This window comes from Pteronotus mesoamericanus, unplaced genomic scaffold (genome assembly GCF_021234165.1).
Source record: "Pteronotus mesoamericanus isolate MK-2021 breed Mesoamerican mustached bat unplaced genomic scaffold, CSHL_Meso_final scaffold_409, whole genome shotgun sequence".
NCBI classification, from domain to species: domain Eukaryota; kingdom Metazoa; phylum Chordata; class Mammalia; order Chiroptera; family Mormoopidae; genus Pteronotus; species Pteronotus mesoamericanus.
The window spans coordinates 492185-513943 of NW_026555316.1; the positions used below are offsets into that span (position 1 = coordinate 492185).

The 21759-nt window shown below is 45.9% G+C and overlaps 1 protein-coding gene across 5 annotated transcripts in view; it reads left to right on the forward strand.

Moving 5' to 3' along the window:
- Window positions 1-21759, forward strand: part of PRKAG2 (protein kinase AMP-activated non-catalytic subunit gamma 2) — a 194898-nt gene that overhangs the window by 168321 nt on the left and 4818 nt on the right. For all 5 annotated transcript variants that reach the window (XM_054593436.1, XM_054593437.1, XM_054593438.1 and 2 more), the window contains 8 exons: window positions 1796-1877; window positions 2953-3011; window positions 8596-8641; window positions 10801-10855; window positions 11818-11944; window positions 14577-14742; window positions 15283-15320; window positions 16354-16500. In XM_054593436.1, coding sequence (XP_054449411.1) covers window positions 1796-1877; window positions 2953-3011; window positions 8596-8641; window positions 10801-10855; window positions 11818-11944; window positions 14577-14742; window positions 15283-15320; window positions 16354-16500 — 720 coding nt within the window. The remainder of the gene's footprint in view (window positions 1-1795; window positions 1878-2952; window positions 3012-8595; window positions 8642-10800; window positions 10856-11817; window positions 11945-14576; window positions 14743-15282; window positions 15321-16353; window positions 16501-21759) is intronic.

Genomic DNA, 21759 nt, shown 5'->3' on the forward strand with positions numbered 1-21759 from the left:
TGCACACGCCCCCTCTTCCCAGGGCTCAGCGAGTTCACTCAGCTGAGGGGCGGACCCCCTGCAGTGCCCAGGCCGAGAGGCGCAGAGACTGAAGAATGAGATCCCCACACCCAGCAGGCGCCTGCGCAGGTCGTGCTGAGCCCGGGCAGAATCTGTCTCATTGAAGGCACAGACAGGTGCAGAATTACTAATCCTGGTCTGATTCGAAACCCCACGTTTCTGTAATTTTCTCATTTCTTTTCTTTATGCACAGGGGTTTTAGAATACAGTGAGTGAGAAAAGGATCTTTTTTTCCTTAGTTAAAAAGAGAGCTGTAAATAATATTTTAAAGAAATGCACTTCCCTGTCCCAGCTTCTTGAGTCAGAACTTAATTTTTTTTTTTTGGCTTATTTCTCTTTGATCTTTCCCAGTGCAACATACATTTTATATAACCATAATGTATAATTTTATCATCTGCATTTTTCACTGCCATATACCTTTTTTTTTTACTGCAATGTAGTCTTCATAATCTTACAACTTGATACTTTTCTCATCGGTGGTACGCCACCATTAAACCAGTTAGCTCTTGGGGGATGGCTAGTTTTCCAGTTTTCGGTACGAGAAATACTGCGGCATCGAACATCATTGATGCAGGAATCCTACTCCTAAAACTTTAGTCTGAGTACATCAGCAGAAAAAGCAAATGCTCAGACAGCATGAATATTTTAGTGATTTCCTGGTGCACACTGTGGCTCAAAAAACACTGTAACAATTCTTGGTACCACCGGTGGCTTACAGCAGCACAGCTATTAAGTGCTGTGATTAAAAAATACTGCTGAGTGAGCAGCTCTGAATGATGCTCTAAATTCACTGGATTTTTGGTTTTGGGGATACTCATGAAGTCGAACCATTTCCCCTATTTGCTCTCTGTATTGAGAGGCTCGTTGACAGCACTGGACCTTCAGCTTTTAATAAACCGGCACCTCTGGTCATTCTTAAAATTTTTTTGAAGATTTGTTTTTTTTTCAGAGAGGGGAAGGGAGAGAGAAAGGGAGAGAAACATCAGAGTGTGGTTGTCTCTCAGGCGCCCCCTACTGGGGACCTGGCCCACAATCCAGTCCTGTGCTCTGACTGGGAATCGAACCGGGGACCCTTTGGTTCGCAGGCCAGCACTCAACCCACTGAGCCTCACCAGCCAGGGCACCTCTGATCCTCCTTTACCTGCCGTGGTTCCCAGGCATGTTAGTCAGGAGGGTGTCGTGATATTCTACACGCAAATTTCACCTGAACGGACCTGTGACAGGCACACAAGGGTGTTCATGTGAAAGTCCTAGTAAATGACGTCTTTCATACCTCAGCCTCGGGGACATGAGAAAGTGTGCTTGCTTGTTTGTTACTGAACATGTGAAAAAAAATTTCATTTCAAGGAATCCAGTAGAACTTCAATGTTTTCAAGTGAGCTAAGAATCATGTATAGGAGAAATTAAACTCTAAATTTTAATTATTTTATATGGTTTTAATTACTGTGTAAAGTTTCTGTTTACAAGAGTCTTAAGCTACAATAAGAAAAAAATTTTGAAGTTAATTGTATAGTTTCTGTTTCAAAAAATAATCTCCAGTCCTTCTATGCCTTTAAATGATACAAAAGCACTTTTTCTAATGTTAATAAATTCAATTATTTTTAGTTTATCAAACTTAGAAAATTTAATTTTGAAGATAACCAATAAGATTTGGTTGACTGTTTTCGTCGACAGTATTTTCCTTCCTGACGTGTGGACTTAAAAAGTGTGTGTTGTTTCTCTTCTTGGTCTTCAGGTTAAAAAGGCCTTCTTTGCCTTAGTAGCCAATGGTGTGCGAGCGGCGCCTCTGTGGGAGAGTAAGAAACAAAGTTTTGTAGGTAAGCAGTGTGGCCCCCGAGAAGGATCTGAAATGGGAAACCCTAAAAGCACAAAGCCCAAGACATTTTAATGGGTGCTGGTTGGAATTCTCCCTAGTAAACACGTTAGCAAATTAAAGAACAATCTTGCTTTTAAATGTCCAGGTAAGATAGGGCCGCTAGTAAATTCAAAACCCACTTCTCTACTTTTATTGAGTCTCCTGTGGTTCGGCACCTTATTGTCTCTAGGAGATTTCATGTGCCAGTTCCTGTGGGCCCCGGGAGCGGGGTCCGAGGGGGGGCCGTGGCCGGACGTCTGTCTGTCGGCCACCTTTGCTTACGTTTACACACCTGTGGTCCCTCTCAGCTTCCTTTCTGGTGAACGCCTTTTGACAGGGCAAATGACATGACATGAACGTGATCAGTACCTTCGGTAAATATTGTTACACTATTAAACACCGGGTGACGTACAGTATCCAGACCCTGTGATTTCGCCTCTCGGAAGCCGTAGCAGACAGTGGGTGACATCCCTGTCGGGGTGCATCGCATCCTGATGAAACGACCCGTGTGTGTCTGCCTCCCCATCTCCGTTACGGTTTCCTCAGTTATGGTTTCCCGGGTTACAGTTTCCTCTTTGTAGTCCTGGCATCTGGCACGTAGTAGGCACTTAACACATAATGACTGCTGAACCCGGTGTTTCCAAAATGCTTCGCAGGAAACAGTCCAAGAGCCCCCAGAAGCAGCATGTTCCACAGCTTCTGGAACACTTTACCTTATCTTAAAGTATTTTAAATTATTTACATGTAGCTGCAAGTCTTTTGCGATGTTTTATAACAGTCATTAAGTTTTCTCTCATTGAATTGCCAAACACTGTGATTAATTCCAGTCACCACCGTATTAAATTTCAGCTAAATTTGTGTATCTTAGTTTGCTTTAGGTACGGGACAGATTAAGCACTTTGAATAATGTAGCGCACTGTGCTTGATCCGTGTACTCTAGGCGCTTGTCTTGTAACTGTTCCAGGGCTGCCTGTCATTTGAAAATTTTCTTTTATATTTTCCGAGTTCCCTACTTAACATGTAATTCTTTGTTCCAGGAATGCTAACAATTACAGATTTCATCAATATACTACATAGATACTATAAATCACCCATGGTAAGTGCCGGAAACCCTGTGTCTGATGGGGCCCGTGCCCTGTGGGCGTGTGGCAGGGTCGTGTGTGCGCGCATTTTAACATTCTGTGGGTTTGGGGTCTTTGGGGTTCAAGGGTGGTGCCAGTGGTTGATTTTTTTTTCCCCCCAAATGCATGTGATGTACAGGGAACCTCTGTGTAAGTCAGTCCTATGTTTAAAGCTTGAAGAAGGTAGTCAGTGTCAGGAGGCACAAAAGGCAGCAGCTCCTGGGTCAGCTTTCAGGAACTCCCGGGCCGGGGACTTCTGTGCGCTTACTTATCGCCCAGATGGTCCGTAGGTGTCCCTGAACTTACGACCTTGAACAGCACGAGAGGCACGTGCAGTGTGGAGACATGGCCTGGGCCCGGGCGTGAAGGCGGCCCCCGCACCACGCTCGTCCGGGTGGCCGTCCCTGCTGGCCACGTGCTCTCGGAGGGGAGAGGGCCCCAGGGCTTGCCTCACGGGCTGACGATGGGAGGGCGGCTCCGTGGACTTAACCCCCCGAAACATTGCAACAAGAACTACGTGTATTCCGTCGTTTGAAGAAGCAAAAATGAAAATTGAAGAGATTCAGTGCTGACATTTTCCTGCGAGTTAAAAACAGACTGCTAGTGGTTAGTTCCATAGCGGAACACCCTGGTCGTCCCTGGTCCAGCTGCCGTGTAAGAGAAGAGTTAGAAACCCACATACAACTTTTGTCTAACCTGACTTCATAGCTCTACCAACATTTTGGGTTTGGTTTTTGTTTTTGGGGGACGGGTCGTTTTGGGTTTTTTCCTTTGTTTCAGCAAAGCTAGAAAAGGACAGAATTGTATGCTATTTCTTTAGTACTATTTTGGGATCTAAAAGGTAAAAGGCAATCCAATTAATGCTGTTCTGACCATGTAATAGTCAATATTGCCCAACAATTAAATTTCTCCATAAAATTAGAAAATAAATTTCTTCATAAGGCATACTCTTAGAAGAAAATTTTCCCAAAGGCCTGTAGTTATTCCATATTTTTTCACATGATAGATGTGGTTTCTTAAATGCCACTAATGTAGGCAAATGCTGATTTTCCTTATAATGACCATCTCTCTGCTTTTGGTCTAGCAAAATCACAGAGTTCGATTATTCAGTGGGTAATTTTTATTAAGTGCAGCTCAACTCTGTATAACAAATCTCAGCAGTTGTCAATTAGAATTTCTAAAAAACAACAGTTGTGTCAAATAAATAAATAAATAAATAAAAACGCAATTGTGTCTAAATACACAGCCCAAAGGTTTTCTTAATACTTGAGGATACTTTTTTTTTTCTGTCCACATTTCACCTCATTTTCTAATTACGTGCAGAAAAATGCTACTGTGAAACCTATGGCTTATTTCATTTTCCAAGTACTCATCGTTAGTATATAAAAAGAATTGATTTTTATGTATTGACCTTTTATCCTGTAAGATTCACTTATTAGTTCTAACAACCTTTTCATACATTTGTTTGGATTTGTATCCACACCATTTATTGAAAAGCCTTTCTTTTTGTCATAGAATTGTTTTACTGCTTTAGGTGTGGGTCTGTTGCTAGACTCTCTTCCCTTCCATTTTTCTACTTGTCTACCTCTTGTACTATAGTTTCTTGATGACTTTTTTTTTTAAAAGCCTTCTGGTATTAATGAGAGTCTGTAGATCAATTTGGGGAGAATTGGCATCTTAACTATACTGAGTCTTGCAATCTATGAACATAGTATTTTTCTTGCCTTATTTCATTGGCTAGCACCTCCAGTGCAGCACTGAGGTCATCAGAGCAGGCTCCCTTGCCTGTTTTCCCACCTTGCAGGGGAACCATTCTGCATTTCACAGTTAACTGTGATGTTAGCTGTAGTTTTTTCATAGGTGCCCTTTACTGTGTTGAGGCTATTGCTTATCCATGTTTGTCAAAAGCTTCTGTCATGAATGGATGTTGAGTTGTGTCAGGTTCTTTCTCTGTATCTATTGAAATTATCATATTCTTTTTCTTCATTCTCTTAGATACTATTTTTTCAAATATTTTTCTGCCCCTTTCCCTGTCCTTTGGGGATTCCAGTTGCTCTGCTGAGACTCTGTTGTGGTGTAGGTTTTTCCCTCCAGTTTTTTTTTCTGCTTGTGCTTCATTTCAGATATATCTTTCTTAACTTCAGTCTCACTATTCTTTTCCTCTGTATATCTACTCTATTTTTTTTTTCCATTTAGATACTGTATTTTCTGCTCTAGAAATTTTTTTGTTTTGTTTTTTGTTTTTTACTTTTTTTGTTAGGTTCATATCTTTCTTTAATTCTTAGAATGTTATCTGTTGATTTAAATTTCTCTGCTAACTTCATCATCGTTGTCTATTCTGGGCCTGATTCTATTGACTGATTTTTCTCATATTTGTAGGTCACATTCTCCTACCTCTTGAAAATCTCACAGTGTCTAGTGGGTGCTGGACCTTGTTCATGTGTAGTTGAATGTCTGTATTGTCATTCATTAAAGAGTATTGGAATTTGTGCAGTGGTTAACTTACTCGCCGATCAGCTGGACCCTTTTGAGGTTTTTATTTTTTTAAGTCGTATTGCGATATAATTCATATAGCCTTTTTTCCACCCATTTAAACTATACACTTCAGAGGCTTTTACGATATTCAGTATTATGCAACCATCACCACAATCAATCTCAGAACATTTTCATTCCCCCTAAAAGAAACTCCACCCCCCTTAGGTATGCCCCCCGCGCCCCCTACCCCCACACACAGAGCTCTCTGTCACCTCCAGCCCCAGGCAACTAGTCATCTATTTTCTGTGCCTCTGGATTTGCCTCTTCTGGGTATCTCACATAAAGGGAGACATACAATACGTAGTTCTTTGTGACTGGCTCCTTTCACTTAGCGTGATGTTTGCAAGGTTTCTTCACGTTGTGGCTTATGTCAGTCCTTCACTTCTTTTTATTCCTGAATAGTATTCCATCGTATGGATATACCGCATTTTCCTTATCCATTCGCCAGTTGGTGGACATTTGAATGGCTTCCACTTTCTGGTGGTTGTGAATAGTGCTGCCGTGAACATTCACATGCAAGTATTTGTGTGGACCTGGGTTTTCATTTCTCTGGGGTGTATGCCTAGGAGTGGAACTGATGGGTCCTTGGTAACTTGTGTTTAACACTGTGAGGAACTGCCGGACTGCCAGACGTGTCCCCAGCGGCTGCACCCTTTTATGTCCCCACCAGCAACGCAGGAGGGTTCCAGGTTCTCCACATCCTCGCCAGCACTCGTTACGGTCTGCCTCTCTGGTTACAGCCATTCTAGAGGGTGCGAAGTGGTATCTTGTGGCTTTACTGTGCATCTTTGATATGCCTCTTTGGCTGGGGTGGAGGGTTGTGGCTTGATTTTAGGCTTTGTTAGAATGTTAGTTTCTACTCCGGCTGGTTTAGTCTCCCACTTCTGGGATTTCCCTGGATTTCCCTGGACTTCCCTGGACTTCCCTGGTTGCTTAACGGGGACTTCCCCCTCTTGCTGCTCAGAACGCCCACAGCCCCCAGTGTCCGGCTGTGCCTGGCTTCGTGGGCCTCACCCCGTGCGTGCCCAGCCCAGTGTCAGCGGGAACTCCAGGGGCGCTTGGCGCGGCCCCCGCTGCGCTGTCCGGGCCGCTGCCTCCTGGGTGGAGCCGGCCCTGTCTGTTCCAGTCGCCTCCGTCTGCCGGAGCTCTGATCCTGCCTCCTCAGCTCAGTGGGGCTGTCGCGGTCTTGCGTGGGGTCAGCTGCCCACATCACAGCCCAAAACGGGCCTCTGGAGAGAATGTGCTCATCACGGGGCTGTTTGTCTGCTTCCCTTCTGTTATCTAATGTCTGAAAAAAGTGGTTCTGCATGTTTTTTCCTGTTTTCTGGTTGTTTTCAGCAGGAGACTTAAGTGTGGCCAGCCCCATCCATTGCATCTTGGCTGGTAGAGCTCCATTAATATTTTAGCCGTACCTCTTGGCACTGTTTTTTGTTGTTGTTGTTGTTTTTGTGTGTGGCTGCTGAATGGATTTCAATATCAATGTTAACATACCACAATCTATTTAAAGGTAATACTAAGCTTTTTGTATAAAACATAATTCCGTTAAATCTGCCCCATCATTTCCTATCATTCTGAAGAACGCCCTCAGCGTTGAGTCATCCGGAGCTGTGGGTGAGGAATTCTCTCGGTTTTTATCCATCTGACAGTGTCATTATTTCCTCTTCATTTTGAAAGACAGCTTTGCTGTTTTATAAGAAACCGAGTTAACATTTTTTCGTTGAGCACTTTAAGAATGTAATTTCATTGTCTTCTCACACCCCCCCCAACACTTCTTCTGTTTCAAGAGTTTCTCTTTTTTTTTTTTTTTTTTTTTTAATTTGTATTCATTGACTTTTAGAGAAAGAGGAAAACATCACACCGTTGCCCCTCTTATTTAGGTAGTCGTTGGTTGGTCCGTGCATGCGCCCTGAGAGGGGATCGAACCAACGGTGCTGGCCTATCGGGGCGATGCTCTGACCAACCGAGAGCCACCACCCAGGGCAAGAGTTTGGCTCTAGCTCCGGATTTTAGCAGTGACCGTGATAGGCCTATATGGGGTTTTCTTCGTATTCATCCTGCTTTAGGTGTGTTGAGTTTATATGGTCTTCTAAGTTGGTTTTTCACATGATTTGGAGAGTTTGGGGCGGCTCTCTCTTCAAACCGCTTTCTGTCTCATTCTTTCAGTCCCCTCCCTCTGGGACTTCAGTACACGCGTGTTAGACCACGTGATGCTACGCCACAGGTCGCTGGGACTCCATGGACTGTTCAGCCTTTGGTGTCATTGACCTTCAGATAGATCATCTGCTGATTGACCGTAAATTTGCTAATTCTTCCTCAGGTCTTACTTTCAAACCTCATTCCTGTTGCATTTTCAGTGAGATTGGGAACGTAAACCTGAAAGATTTTGTAGCTTCTTGGTAAAATTTTCTGTGGCTGATTTTCCACAAAATGGAAATGAAACTTTTAAACACCAGTGTTCATGTACGTTTTGGAAAGAACTGCTCAGTAATTCAATATTATTTCAATAATTGGGTCAAGAATAGCAGCTAGGAAGTGGGAAGGCGGGCGTTGCGATTTGAGACAGAGCTGGAAACCCCAGAGGGCACACGCGTGGCGCGCCATCCGCGCTCCCGGCCCTGTCCCCTCTGCCTTCATGAGGACAGGGAGGCGGTCCCGACGTGAGCTGGCACACAACAGCCTCCTTTTGGCGCAGGGTTCAACCTCTTAAATCAGCGACCCTGCAAATCCCCCATAGCGTCGGAAGGAAGGAACGAGTGTATGTGTCCGTGTGTGTGTGAAAATTTCAGCATATCGGAAGTGTTCCAAGTTAAATTAATGAAAGTATATTAGACTGGTTTATTATGTTTTAGATTAATAGAACATTTATCCTCAAAGCAATGCGGAGCATTTTGTTTCTCATTTATATTTCCAGTGTTGAATTATCTTGATTGTTTCCACCTGCTGAATTACAGGACTCAGCAGTAGTTATGAAATAATTCTTCTTATGTTGTATTAACATTTGTAAATACGAATTCTTATTTTCAGGTACAGATTTACGAATTAGAGGAACATAAGATTGAAACATGGAGGGGTAAGTACTGTTGAGTGTTTAAGACCTTTTAATATCAGAAAAGAACATCCCACTTAGTGTATAAAATGTTTTAATTTCACAGATCCTTTTCTCTGCTTCATGACAAACTACATGAATTAAAACATTTTTTCAAGATTTTGTTTTTGAGAGAGAGGGGAAGGGAGGAAGAAAGAGGAGGAGACAAATATCGACGTGCCAAAGAAACATCTATCAGTTGCCTCTCACACGCCCCCGGCTGGGGGCCTGGCCTGCAGCCCAGGCCTGTGCCCACGCCGGGAATCACACCAGGGACACTTAGGGTTGCGGGCCAGCACCCAACCCGCTGAGCCGCACCGACCAGGGCAGACATTTATTTCTATCTTAGTTTTGATAGCGTGCCCTCCTGCTATACAGTGTTCATTCTGTTCAATAGCAATTTATGGAGAACCTATAGCAAGTCTTTACGCTAAGGCTGGGAACGCGAAGATGAGTAAGCTAACCAATGCCCACGTGTCTGTCCCCACCCCACCCCCGGCCCCTGTGGAGCCACCGTTTCAGCACAAAGTATGACCCCCCCAAAGATTTTCCTTGGAGTAGAAAATGCACCAAAGGACTGCCTAAGGTGACCAAAAGCAAGGGTTTGTCCTTACATGAATTTATTCATCATCTCTGTACAAATCAGGGAGAAACGCGGAACCAGCGAGCCTTAAACTGGGTGGCTGGGACCAGCTCACGTGAAACTAGTGTCCAGTTGCTCCTTGTCATTTGTAACATTGAACTCACCCTCCGTAAGCACAGCCCCCGCTTCCGAAACGGAGCCCGCTCTGAGCCCAGATGCAGGCCTGGCGAGCTGGTCTACGTTACCGAGGCCCGGCAGCTGGGCCGGCGGAGGGGCCGCTTGTCGGCAGGACCAGCGTAGGCGCCAGCCTGGCGCGAGTCGGGTTGAGGAGCCTTTGTAGGCGTTCCGGGGAGCGGGGGGTGCTTGAGGGAAATGGAGGGGCGCATGGGAGGCAAATTTTGAATTTAAAATGGAAACTTAGCTTCGTACTTTTCATAGTCCGCTTGGTGTGATAAGCAGCCTTTGTGACTTGCTGTGAAATCTGAACAGCTGTTAGAATTCTCGGAAGGGCTCGGGGACTTTAATCCCACGTGATTCAGAAGTGTCATTGAGTGATACATTTGACATATGGTGGCTTTATGAAGTCAAATGAAACAGAGTCTGCACGGTGGGCCGTATCTTAGCGCTGCCCGTTACAAAGTGAACGCACGGGGGCGGGCAGACGTAGGTGAGCATCAAAAACAGAGCTTATGCCTGTGTTATTTATTCATAATTATAATATTTGTACTACACCTTATATTTGTATTACACTGTGCACCTTAACACCAAGACAGTTATTTGTTCCCAAATTCTGGTAGACCAGATTTGAGTGTGTTTACATTTTGACATTACGTGGTTCTTCGGTAGTAACAATAATAATGTCAGACAGCCTGAATGCCTTGTGTATGAAAGCCTCAGTAAATTATTTCATTGATCTTTGCAAAGATAATTTCCACACCCTAGAAAGAGCCCCAGGATGCAATGAATTTGAGCATTTGATAAACCATAAGACCACTTAAAGAACAAAATGGGTTATGATTTTCTGTTTGTTTATTTATTGATATTTATTTTTAGAGGGGAAGGCAGGGAGAAAGAGGGGGAGGGTACCATCAGTGTGTGGCTGCCTCTCACGCGCCCCCTACCGGGGAATCGAACTGGTGACCCTTTGGTTCGCAGGCCAGCGCTCAATGTACTGAGCCACCTCAGCCAGGGCTCGGTTTATTCTTTAACTTAAGGAAATCGGTCTTGAAGCAGCTCGTGAAGGACTCACATCAAGGGTGAGAGCGGCTTTCCAGCGGCCTCTGTGGCATTGCTGGTGGCCGCTGCCCTGACCTCTCATTTTACAGTGTCCCTTGTGATACTATTTTTTAAATATTTAATTTTCCCACAAAGGCAAAACCCTGAAAACGGCTTGGAAGCTGTTTCCAACAGCCGTAAATGTAATCAACATGATAGTTTTCACTGAATTAAATTCAATTTGGGTGTTTAATGATCATCTATAAATTGAAGGGTATTTTGATTATGTAATCATTACAAACAGCAAATGTGTTACTAATTACATATTTTCTTTCTATAAATACAGAGCTTTATTTACAAGAGACATTTAAGCCTTTAGTGAATATATCTCCAGATGCAAGGTAAACCTGTGACGTTTTTCTCCTTTGAAAACCTTCATTCAGATTCATCGGTTTTGTTACCATAATTGGTTGGTCGATTTTTAAAATCCAGATAAGGGCCAGCCTCCTTAATTCCAAATATTAAACTCAGTAAATCTAGAGACAGTAGAAGTCACAGCCGTTGTTGGTGCAGAGGGCTGGTCCCAGACCAGAGAGACGGCCATGCTACGCAGTCCTAAACCCGGTCCCCTGCGGCGAGAACCGTGCGGGGAGCCTGTTACAAGCACAGGTCCCTGGGCCCTCCTCCCACCCGACGAGCTCGGTCCGCGGAGAGCAGTGCCCGAGAACGCGCCTTAGAACAACTCCGCCAGGGGTTCCCGTGCACCCCAGTGTTGGAAAATCAGTCGCTGTCAGACACCGGTCCGGGAGCGGTCCTCAGGGAGGGTCGCAGAGTCTCTGAGACCATCCTTTTCGATCTCGGCCTTCCGGGGTGGCTCTGCTACGTTCCCACGCTCGTGCAAAAGCATTCGTCACTAGACGATACTAGTGAGAAAAAGCGGAATATTGATGTTTAGCATTTTTATTTCCAAGTCCCAACAAACAGAGGCACCTGCCATGCCTCCTGGTCAGCAGTCGCAGGAGAGGCCGGCGGCCGCAGGTGCCACTGCCGCTGACAGTGTCCGCCTCCCTGGCACCTGGGGCCTGTCATTTCTCAAGTAAAAGCAATAAAAGCAAAAGGCTGCCAGAGATATGTCGCTCACAGTCAGGTTTGAGATTTTTTTAATGCAGATTATGGCGGGGGGAGAAAAAAACGTTTACTGAGATCTCCTATTTAAAACTTTTCCAAACCACCGTTTTAAGTCCGTCAACATCGTATGATTGTAATATGAAAACAACTGAAAATGCTTTGAAAGCAGGGGTGGCCCGAAGTTTCCTAATTTTTCCTGAAAGCCTGCTAACCACTCTGATGGCTCTTCCCGCAGCCTCTTCGATGCTGTATACTCGTTGATCAAAAATAAAATCCACAGATTGCCAGTTATTGACCCCATCAGTGGGAATGCACTTTATATACTTACCCACAAAAGAATCCTCAAGTTCCTCCAGCTTTTTGTAAGTAGTTTCTAGTGTTTCTAAAGACATGGTCGCATCTGCTTGAACTGATTGACTTCAAGTGCGTTGGGTCCCGTTGCCCTCAGAGAAGAAATTGTTAGGCTTGAGGTCTCCGTTTCTCACTTCGGTTTCTCAGCCTGTTACTGTTTGAACTGTACATTTTCAAAAGTTGATTCCAGTTAAAAAGCAACTGCTTTTCAGGGCAGGTGTGAGAATAATCAAAACCCTTGGAATTCTCTGTTTAAATTAGAATATTTCATCATCTAAAATATGAGAGGAAATACGTCAGTTTGCAAGTCAGTCTAATTAAGGAACTGCTGCACAAGGTAAATTGAGCCACTTATTTATAGCAAATTGCCTTAGGATGCCTTCTTGGGATCATGGTTTTGGAAACCTGCGTTCACAAAGTACTGTCCCCAGGATTAGCTTCTTATTATTAACTGCAGCAGGGAGAGGAAAACCCAAAGCAAATAAAATTTTGGCAAGAGAATAATACCATGTTGGTCCAAATTAGGGCTGTATCACCTGCCGGTTTTCTCCACCGCTTTTGAAATGGGACAGAGTCGTCATCACCCAAAAGTGAGACCCTGTTTGGTCAGCGAGTTTCGCAGAGGCTCAGAAGAGACAGAGCGTTCATGAGAGAGCCCTCAAGTGTTTCCTCTTAATGATAGGCCCGAACTTGACTTCTCCTAGTAAGGGCGTGCACTGGGTTTGAGGTTACAGGTAGCTGGTCAGCTGGAGCCAGTAGGTGGCCTCGTTTCACGGTGCAGAAGACACCATGTGAAGAGTTAAAAGAAAAAAAAAATGTTAACAGACATTTAAAAACTGCATCCGATTAGCTCTCCCATTCGCCTGCCCGCAGCCGCAGACCAGGCGGTGGCAAGGCCTTCGGGTGGGGGCGGGGCGGGAGCCGGCCCTGCTCGGGGAGGAATGGCGCCCACCCCGCTGGCGGGCGCGGAGGGTGCCCGTGCCCCGCACGCCAGGCCCACATGGCAGTAGTTCACGTGGGGAAGTAACGCTCTTTGTTTAAAGTAATGCTGAGGAAGAAGGTAGGAAGGAAGAGGGTCATTTACCAAAAAGCATGAGGCCTGGAAGAAGAGTTAGAGCTGTTGTGGGTCAGACTTCACACCGTGCGGGCTGGAAACGCAGTCGCCTTGGGTCTGAGCTGTACCAGGACCGGGGCGGGCATCAAAGGCCCGCTGTCTTACCCATTTAGCCCTTAGAGAAAATATTTTTAAATAATGCTCATCAGGAGAGCGCAACGTTGCCAAGCTGTACGATCAGTCAGGCACTGCCCTAAGGACCTCACGTGATCGATCTGACCCTCGCCACCCCGCTCTCAGGCATTCCTGTTACGCCCCTGTACCGAGCGAGGCTGGTGGCAGGTGTGGGCCTGCGGGCCGCTTTCCCAGCCCCCAGTGCGCAGGCGCAAAGTGGCCGGGCGCTAGGCCCTGCCCACGGCTTTGTCGCCGCGGAAGGAGCAGTGGTGTGAGACTGGCCTTTGGTGGCTTCCTCCTAGGACAGGGGAGGCGGTCACCCTGCTGGTACTGCCTTATATTTGGGCCAATATGGTAATTAGAGCCATGCTGTTAGAATTGCCGAATTGGTAGAGGTTTTCAGATAAAAATACAGAGTTTTACAGAAGTTTCAGAACCTGACTTTTACTGAGTTGTGGGCTCACTTTCTAAGAAAAAGGAGCGTTCCCCGTGGAGAGAGCTGACCGTTAGCCTAAGCGCGCAGGATGGATCAGGGGTTGGCCTGCAATGGGCTAGGTGACCTAATAGGTCTTTCTTTTTTTTTTCTCTAAATTTCTAGGAGTCTCATGATTTGAATATTGATGAACTCTTTGACTTGAACATTTTGTTTCTTCTAATTGTTCATCTTTTCCTGATAATTATAAGGTACACCAGGAGGATGGAATCAACCATACCCTTTATAAAAGGTGGATTTTTGAAACCATAGACCTTACTTTGTTTTAGTCAAACATGATCCTAGACTTCTCTCTTCTGACTTCTCCCTCCTCCTTTAAAACAGCCGTGAGAGGAAAAAAAAGAAAGTTAACTTTTAAAGGTTCTTTTAATTCTGTTCAATTGGCTTGTCCTCTGTTCCTAGTAGACAAAAAAATTGGATCCCTCCAAAGGCGAGGTCAGGATGTGGATGGAGACGGGGTGGCGTGAGGAGGGGCCTAGCCGCCCAGACAGCCACCGCCAGGCACGGGGGTGTGGACTCGTGGGGGCTCTTAACATGAGACCTAGTGAGGACCGCAGGACCAGGAATTGCACGTGAATACTTAGAGTGACGGGGTCTCGGTGGCTTCTGGGTTTTAGTTCCCAAAAAGACCGGTTATTCCCGTCTGTCCTCTTTTCCACTGGGTGCAGAGAAGGGGAAGAATGTTACAATGTGAATGCTTTGCGATATTTTACTAAGTAGATAAATAGAATAGACCTATCAACTGGTTTGAACGAAGGACAGTTCTTAACGTGTGACATTTCCACATTAATTCAGACATCCGGGTAGAATGTTAGAGGAGACTAACTTTAATTCGTTGCACTAGTTTCTCATTCGTGTGGACATGTGAACGTGGAAAGGGCCTGAGGGGACTCTAGAGCATGTGTCCTTGTCCCCCGTGTAGATGTCTGATATGCCAAAGCCGGCCTTCATGAAGCAGAACCTGGACGCGCTGGGCATCGGTACCTACCACAACATCGCCTTCATCCACCCGGACACGCCCATCATCAAAGCCCTGAGCGTGTTTGTGGAGAGACGAGTGTCCGCCTTGCCCGTGGTGGACGAGTCAGGTCTGTGTTGGCCGCGGGCAGAACCGACAGTTCGGCTCAGCGGCGTCAGGCTGCTGTCACGCAGCCCAGGCTCCGGGGGTGTCCACCCTCTTGGCGTCCCTGGGCCACACTGGAAGAAGAAAAGTTGTCTTGGGCCACATGTTAAATACGTCGTGACCTATAATCACAAAAAAAACTCATAACGTTTTAAGCAAATATGTGATTTTTTGGGGGGGGCCACATTCATAGCCATTCTGTGCCCCATGTGGCCAGCGGGCCACAGGCTGGACACCCCTGGATCCAGCCAATGCGCTGAGTGGGGGAAACGAACGCTTAGGCCGGTGGATAAGCTCGGCAGCAAGGAGCGCTGGAGACAGTAAGAATTGTAAACCGGCTCGTCTGCTCTGTTCTCATTAAGATGTGATCGCGTGTTCATTTCAGAAGAGACGTGTGTATTTTCTTTAGCAATCTGTACTTTTTAATCATTACCTAGTTATGACTGATTTTAAATGTTATTTTTTGTTCCTAAGGCACTTTTCTAACATATATTTTCATTTTTAGGAAAAGTTGTGGATATTTATTCCAAATTTGATGTTATTGTAAGTATTTTCAGTTTTGTTAAATCTGTCATCTAGAATGCACTTAAAGCATTAAATAATTTGTTCTTGTGGTTTTCCGTGATTGAATGATTTCTGGCTTTTTTTGAGTGTAAAGATCTTAAGAGGGAATTCCATAGACTCCCCGTAGCAGTTGTTCTTGAAATATTCATTGGTTTAGCAATACATATCAGTATCTTCTCTAATTCTTCCACCTTTTCAGTACATGTAGAGTTTATCCATCACTGCAGCATGTATATGTATTTTAAATGATCATTTTTCTCTGCAGGGACATTCTTTATTCCCCCAACAGGCACATGCTTAGTGCACATGAACTGGGGGCACATGAACCTGTAGCCATTCTTTGATGATTGGGGACAGCCTGTCCTACAGGAGACAGCAAGTGGATTAAACAGTTACGGAAAGTCCCGTTTGAATCCCTGGGTTAACTCCACAAGGTTGACCGTGGCGCCGCATCTTCCTACGCGGTGCTTTTTCTCCTCATTCATTTTAAATTCACTTCCTGAGAGTCTGCCATTATTTCTCCGAAAGGGAACTGAAACTTTGGCAGCCCCATCCAGCTGCCTCAAAGCCTCTGTTTCAGCCTGTCCTTTTTAACATCATAGACGCAAAAAAAAAAAAAAAAAAAAAATGCTTATTGGAATTTGGTTGAGTGGGAGCTGCTCAGATTAACGAGAGCCCGAGGGGCCCTCCCCAAGCCCCTGGCACTGCTCGCCCGAGGCTCATCCGCCTCTCAAAAGCCTGCTTATCCAGGGGGAGCCGTGCAGGGTGAGGATGCGAGGGGGTCTTTAGAGGGACACGCAGGCAAGTAGCAGGGCGGCTGCATGAGGTCTGCCGTGCGGGCTGCAGAGATCGCTGCGCGGAGGACAGCGCCGGCGGCATCTCGCAGCCTGTGCCTGCCGGCTCTGAGCAACCATGAACGGGTTCAAGATCTCGTGGCTCTGCAGTTACTCACTGGATTCATTAGCGTGAACTTAAATGAAAGTGTGTAATTCATTCTCTTACTTTATTACAGAACCTTGCTGCTGAAAAAACATACAATAACCTAGACATCACAGTGACCCAGGCGCTGCAGCACCGTTCCCAGTATTTTGAGGGCGTCGTCAAGTGCAATAAGCTGGAAATACTGGAGACCATTGTGGATAGAATAGTGCGAGCAGAGGTGAGATGGCTCTTCCAGGCTCCTCCCGCCCCCGCCCCCGCCCGCCACACGCCGCCCTAACCCGGCGGCTGGTGCCTCAGGGCTGCGAACCTGGGGCCGGCCCGTCAAGGTAGGTGGGGTGGCGCAGGTCTCCCTGTGCCAGAGACTAGCATGTTACCTAGGGCATCGCAGGCCGTCTCTGAACGTTCCTGATGGCATTTGTAAGTCCTGATGTCATAGTTGAATCAAGTAAACTGGTAAGATGCTCAAAAAAATACATACTCGAGAAAACCAAAGTCCCCAGAGCTTTACGTTCCCTACGGGTATTTATGAATTAGAAGTTAAAAATACACAGTTGCATTGTTTTAACAAGGTAAATGATTAAATGTATTCTGATTGTTTTAAGTTAAAGTAATTTCTCTCTTCCCACCAGTACCTCTGTCTCCTGACTTAGGTAAATAGTAAATGTCGAGTAACCGCGTCTCCTCACCCTCGGCGCTCACACCCGCTGCCTGCAGGGTTGTCGAGCGCACTTAGCATAACTCTCTGACTCAGATGAGGGAGAGCGTTTCATAGCCCATCTAATTCAGTACACCCATCCCTGAAATCATTTCTTTTCTTTCTGGTTAGGGAGAGAAATAGCCTGCTCATCACTCTTTCGGGCTGAAGGATGCAGCTGTGTTCATTCTGGAAACAGCCCCTAATTAGGCAAAATCAGTCCCTAATGATGTCTGTTTTGACACTCATTCTAAATACACGGATACCGTCCAAGAAGAAAAGTACCCGATTGTTTTTTAGGCCGATAACGGGCAGCTACCTGGCTTTCTGAACGTTTCACGTGGAGTAGGTGCCAGGCTCTGTCTCCTCTCTCGGCGGCCGTCAAGATAGGGCCCAGCCAGCCCTGTTGCCGCCGCACGTGGACAAGCCGCGCCCTGGCCTGGCCTCGGCAGAGGTGACGCCCCAACTTCAACCGTCATGGCTGTTAACGTGTTTCACTGGAATCTCACTAGGGAGTCTTTCCTTTTTCTACCTGCATGTAACGTCCATCCATCACTACTTGTTCTGCAAAGGAGCCTCATTGACTTAAGAATATGTCATTTTATTACCGTTCTTAGAAGTATGGGCCTTTTGAAGATCATTAGCAAAAATAGATAAGGCCTCCCTCCTATTTGTTAGCACCGTGGACATCCAGACGGTAGAATCCTTTATAATGATGAAAAGTCACATCATAGGAGAATTTCGTTGCTCTGAATAAACACGACCCCTGTGCTGCTAAGAGGAAAGCTCAGTTACGCGTAGCAGTACGGCTCTCTGTGCGGGTACGCGTGCACACATGGAAAAGCAGCCGGGGGGCTCGCACCCCAGCCTTTACTTGTCTCCCCCTGGCTGGCCGCGTCCTGGTGGTGCCAAAGCTCCTCTCTGTCCCTAAGCACTCTGGCGTGGCCCCATGTCTCTGTCAGATAGAGGAAAGTAGTTGGCTTGCCCTTGAAGTTCATCTGGTGAACAGTAGAAATTTCATTGTAATATGAAACAGGTCGTTGAAGAAAATAAAGACGTAATTCATCTGTTTCTTAAGTTAACCATCCTGGCTTTTTTCCTCATTAAAAGCATTTCTTTCACCAGATGACTTCTCAGGAAGGGGCAAAGATTGTTTTTTAGCTTCGGCATATTGAGTAGTTTGACGGGAGAAGGGTATACACTATCAGCAATGACTCAGCTTATTTATGTGACCTACATGTCACACTGGCTTTTGGCTCTCTCAGAGGAGGGGCAATCATAAAGCTGAGGCTCAGCACCAGAAAGCACGAGAAAGCACTTCTAGTAGCCATTTCTGTTGAGTAGAATTGATTCTCCAAGTGAGATGGTTTCCCCTTGACCTTCAGTAGCTCAAAAGATAGTTAACGTTAACAAACTGTATAGCTCTGCCCCAAATGTAAACCATTATTTTAATTTAAAATTGTAGTTATTAAATAATTGTGGTGTTACAGGATAATTGAAGAACCCAGATTTTTTAGAGAAATTGTAAAAGAAATGTATGTTGATTAACATGAGAAAGATGGCAGTGATTTTTTTTTTTAACCTGAAGCAAACTATGACACAAAAGCATCACCAACCCAAGTATCGCCGCGGACAAACTGTCGAGAGAGCCAAGGTGGCAGGGGCTAGGAGGGCCCTGAACTCACCCCGGCCCACAGGCACACTCAAAAATACACTTAGGAGTATCTAACAAGGTCTGTCCAGAAGGTATCCAGTTATATATTAAAAATAGACATTTGTTGAAGATACAAGAAACATTGTACGCAGGGCAGTGACACCTCAGTCCCCATCAGAGAGGCATCTTGGGACCTCACACAGTTCTCCCCATCCCCGCCAACTGCTCTGTTGTATTTTCCTGAATCTCATCGATGTTCTGAAATCTTTTCCCTTTCAGAGGCGATTTTAGTTTTGGGAAAAGCCAAAAGTTGCAGGGCGCCACATCTGGGCCATAGGGGGGCCGAGTCACCAGGGTGACTTGATGTTTTACCAAAAAACTGAAAGAGCCATGGTGCCTAAGCCAGTGCATTGTCACGATGAAGCTGCCAGTCCCTAGTTGTCCGTAGCTGTGGCCTTCGGAATCATCCGAATAGTCTCCGCAGAAGGGTGTTCAAACTAAACACAAAATCTGATGCAGAGTCATTGCCCTACTCACTCAGTCACCTTGAATGTGACAACCACATAGCACACATGCTCACTCAACGGTGTCTGCCACCCCCACTGACTAGTACAGGGAGGTCGTCATTGTTCACACGTGTACATTCCAGTCCCCTCTCCTTGGCTGCCAGGGTCCATGGATGTTGCACAAACTGTCCTTGTTGTATTTACAATGGCTGAACTTTTTCCAGACAGCCCTTGTTTTGGGGCAGCTTTTGAACACCACACAAGAGCCAGGGAGCAAATAGAGAAGGCTGGGAAATTGCAGGGACTCTCCGGGGTTGGAGGTGGCCGTGAGCACCACTTATTTATGTCCCCATCCGCCTCAGTATCCAGGTGTTCTGGCCCACCTGTAATGTCACCACAGTGCATTCCCAGGCGCACTGCCCAGAGCCCATTACAGCCCCCCCAAAAGGGAGCGAACAGCATGAGTGGGGTGTCCCACGTTCACCTGGCCTCCCTGCCCAGAGCCATTCTAGGCTGGCAGGCCCAGCTCCCACCAGCCGGCCGGAACCACCTGGCGCACAGCCTACACGGAGGTCACGCCACTTTTTTAAGACTGAGAGAGCTGTTGCCTGATTCATATAGGCCAACTTAGAAAACCAAACAAAATGAAAAGGCAAGACTACCTCTAATGAAGTTAAATCCCCAGGGGGGGAAAATAACCTAAGGAAATAAGTAATTTCTCTGATAGACAGTCATAAGGATGCTCACCAAACTTGAGAGTGGAACAGAAGAACTTAAGGACAAACTTCAACAAAGAATTAGCATCATAAAGAACTAATCAGAGCTGAAGAATACAATAGCAGAAATGAAAAACGCTGTAGAAGCGTCCGCAACAAATCAGTCACTACAGAGGAATGGGCCAGGGACCCGGGAGGCAGACCCGCGGCGACTAGTCAATCAGCACAGCAAAAAAAAAAAAAAGGATAATTTAACAAAGCTCGGGGAAAACATCAGGCAAAAAGACACTCCCAGTAGAGGGACCCCCAAAGAAGACGGGAAGGAACCGAAACTTCACTTGAAGAAATAATGGCCAGAAACTGGTCTCACATGGGAAAGGGAACAGACGGCCAGGTCTGGAAGCACAGAGGGCTCCAGACAAGATAAGGCCGGAGTCCCACACCGAGACGCATGTTCCTCAAAGTGGGAGAAAAGGATGAAGAGAGAATGTCTAGGCAGCGAGAGGGAAACAACTAGTGACGTGAGAAGGAACCCCAGCAAGGCCGTGTATGAGCCGATTCCTCAGCAGCAGCTTTGCAGACCAGAACGGGGCGGCAGGACGTGGTCCATAAAATGCTGATGGAAAGGAATCGACAGCCTAGGATACTCCTCCCAGCAAGGTTCCCATTCAGAGGAAGGCGGGAGAAAGGGTATGCTGGGACAAGCCATGGAGGTCATCGCCATTAAACAAGTTTTTACAAGAAATATTAAAGGGTTTTTGTTTTTTTTTTAAGCAGAGTCCATAACCACAAATAAGAAAATATGAGAAAGGGGGAAAAAACCTCCCAGGTAAAGGTAAATAATAAGTACAGCAAGTCGCATATTTAAAAAGCTACAAAAGTTAAAGACTTCAATGTAAGACCTGAAACCATGGAACTCCTAAAAGAAAACAGGCAACACACTCACATTGGTCTTAGCAGCTCTTTTTCTTTTGGCTAGGTCTCCTTGGGCAAGGGCAGCAAAAGAGAAAGTAAACGCAAGGGACTTCATCAGATGACAAAGGTTTTGCGCAATGAAAGAAACCACCCACAAAACCAAGAGGCAGCCTACTGAGTGGGAGAAGATACTCACAAATGATACATACAGTGATGGGTTAAAGTCCAAGTTATATAAGGAACTCACACAACTCAACAGTCCCCCCCAAAAAATAAATAAATCCAACTTTTAAATGGGCAGAGGACCTGAATAGACACTTCTCCAAAGAGGACCTACAGATGGCCGGCAGGTACATGAAAAGAGGCTCCACATCACTAATTATCAGAGAAATGCAAGTAAAAACCACAGAGAGATACCACGTTATACCTGTCAGAATGGCTATTATCAATAAGCCAACGAACAAGTGCTGGCAAGAATGTGAAGGAAAGGGAGCCCACTTGCAGTTGGCAGAATGCCAGTCGGTGCAGCCGCTGGGACAGCGTGGCGATGACTCAGAAAAATAAAAACAGAACTGCCTTGGGGTCGAGCGGTTCCACTTCTGGGTATTTATCTGAAGAAACTGAAAACACAAATTACAAGTTAAATTGTAATTTGAAAAGATGCTCGCATTCCCCCCGCCGTTTAGTGCAGCGCTATGTACAAAGGCCAAGGTACGGAGCCTCCGACGTATCCGTCGACAGGTGAGTGGAGGGAGAAGATGCACCTGTGCAATGGAATATTATTCGACCACTAAAAAGGAATGAGAGTCCGCCACCTGCAACAACATAGGTGGACCTAGAGGGTCCTGTGCTGAGTGAAGTAACTCAGAGACACACACATACCGTGCGACCTCACTTCTATGTGGACTCTTAGACCCATAGCTACAGAGGATAAGCTGTCACCATAGGGGAGAGGGGTGGGAGGCTGGGTAGACAGGAAAAACAAGATACA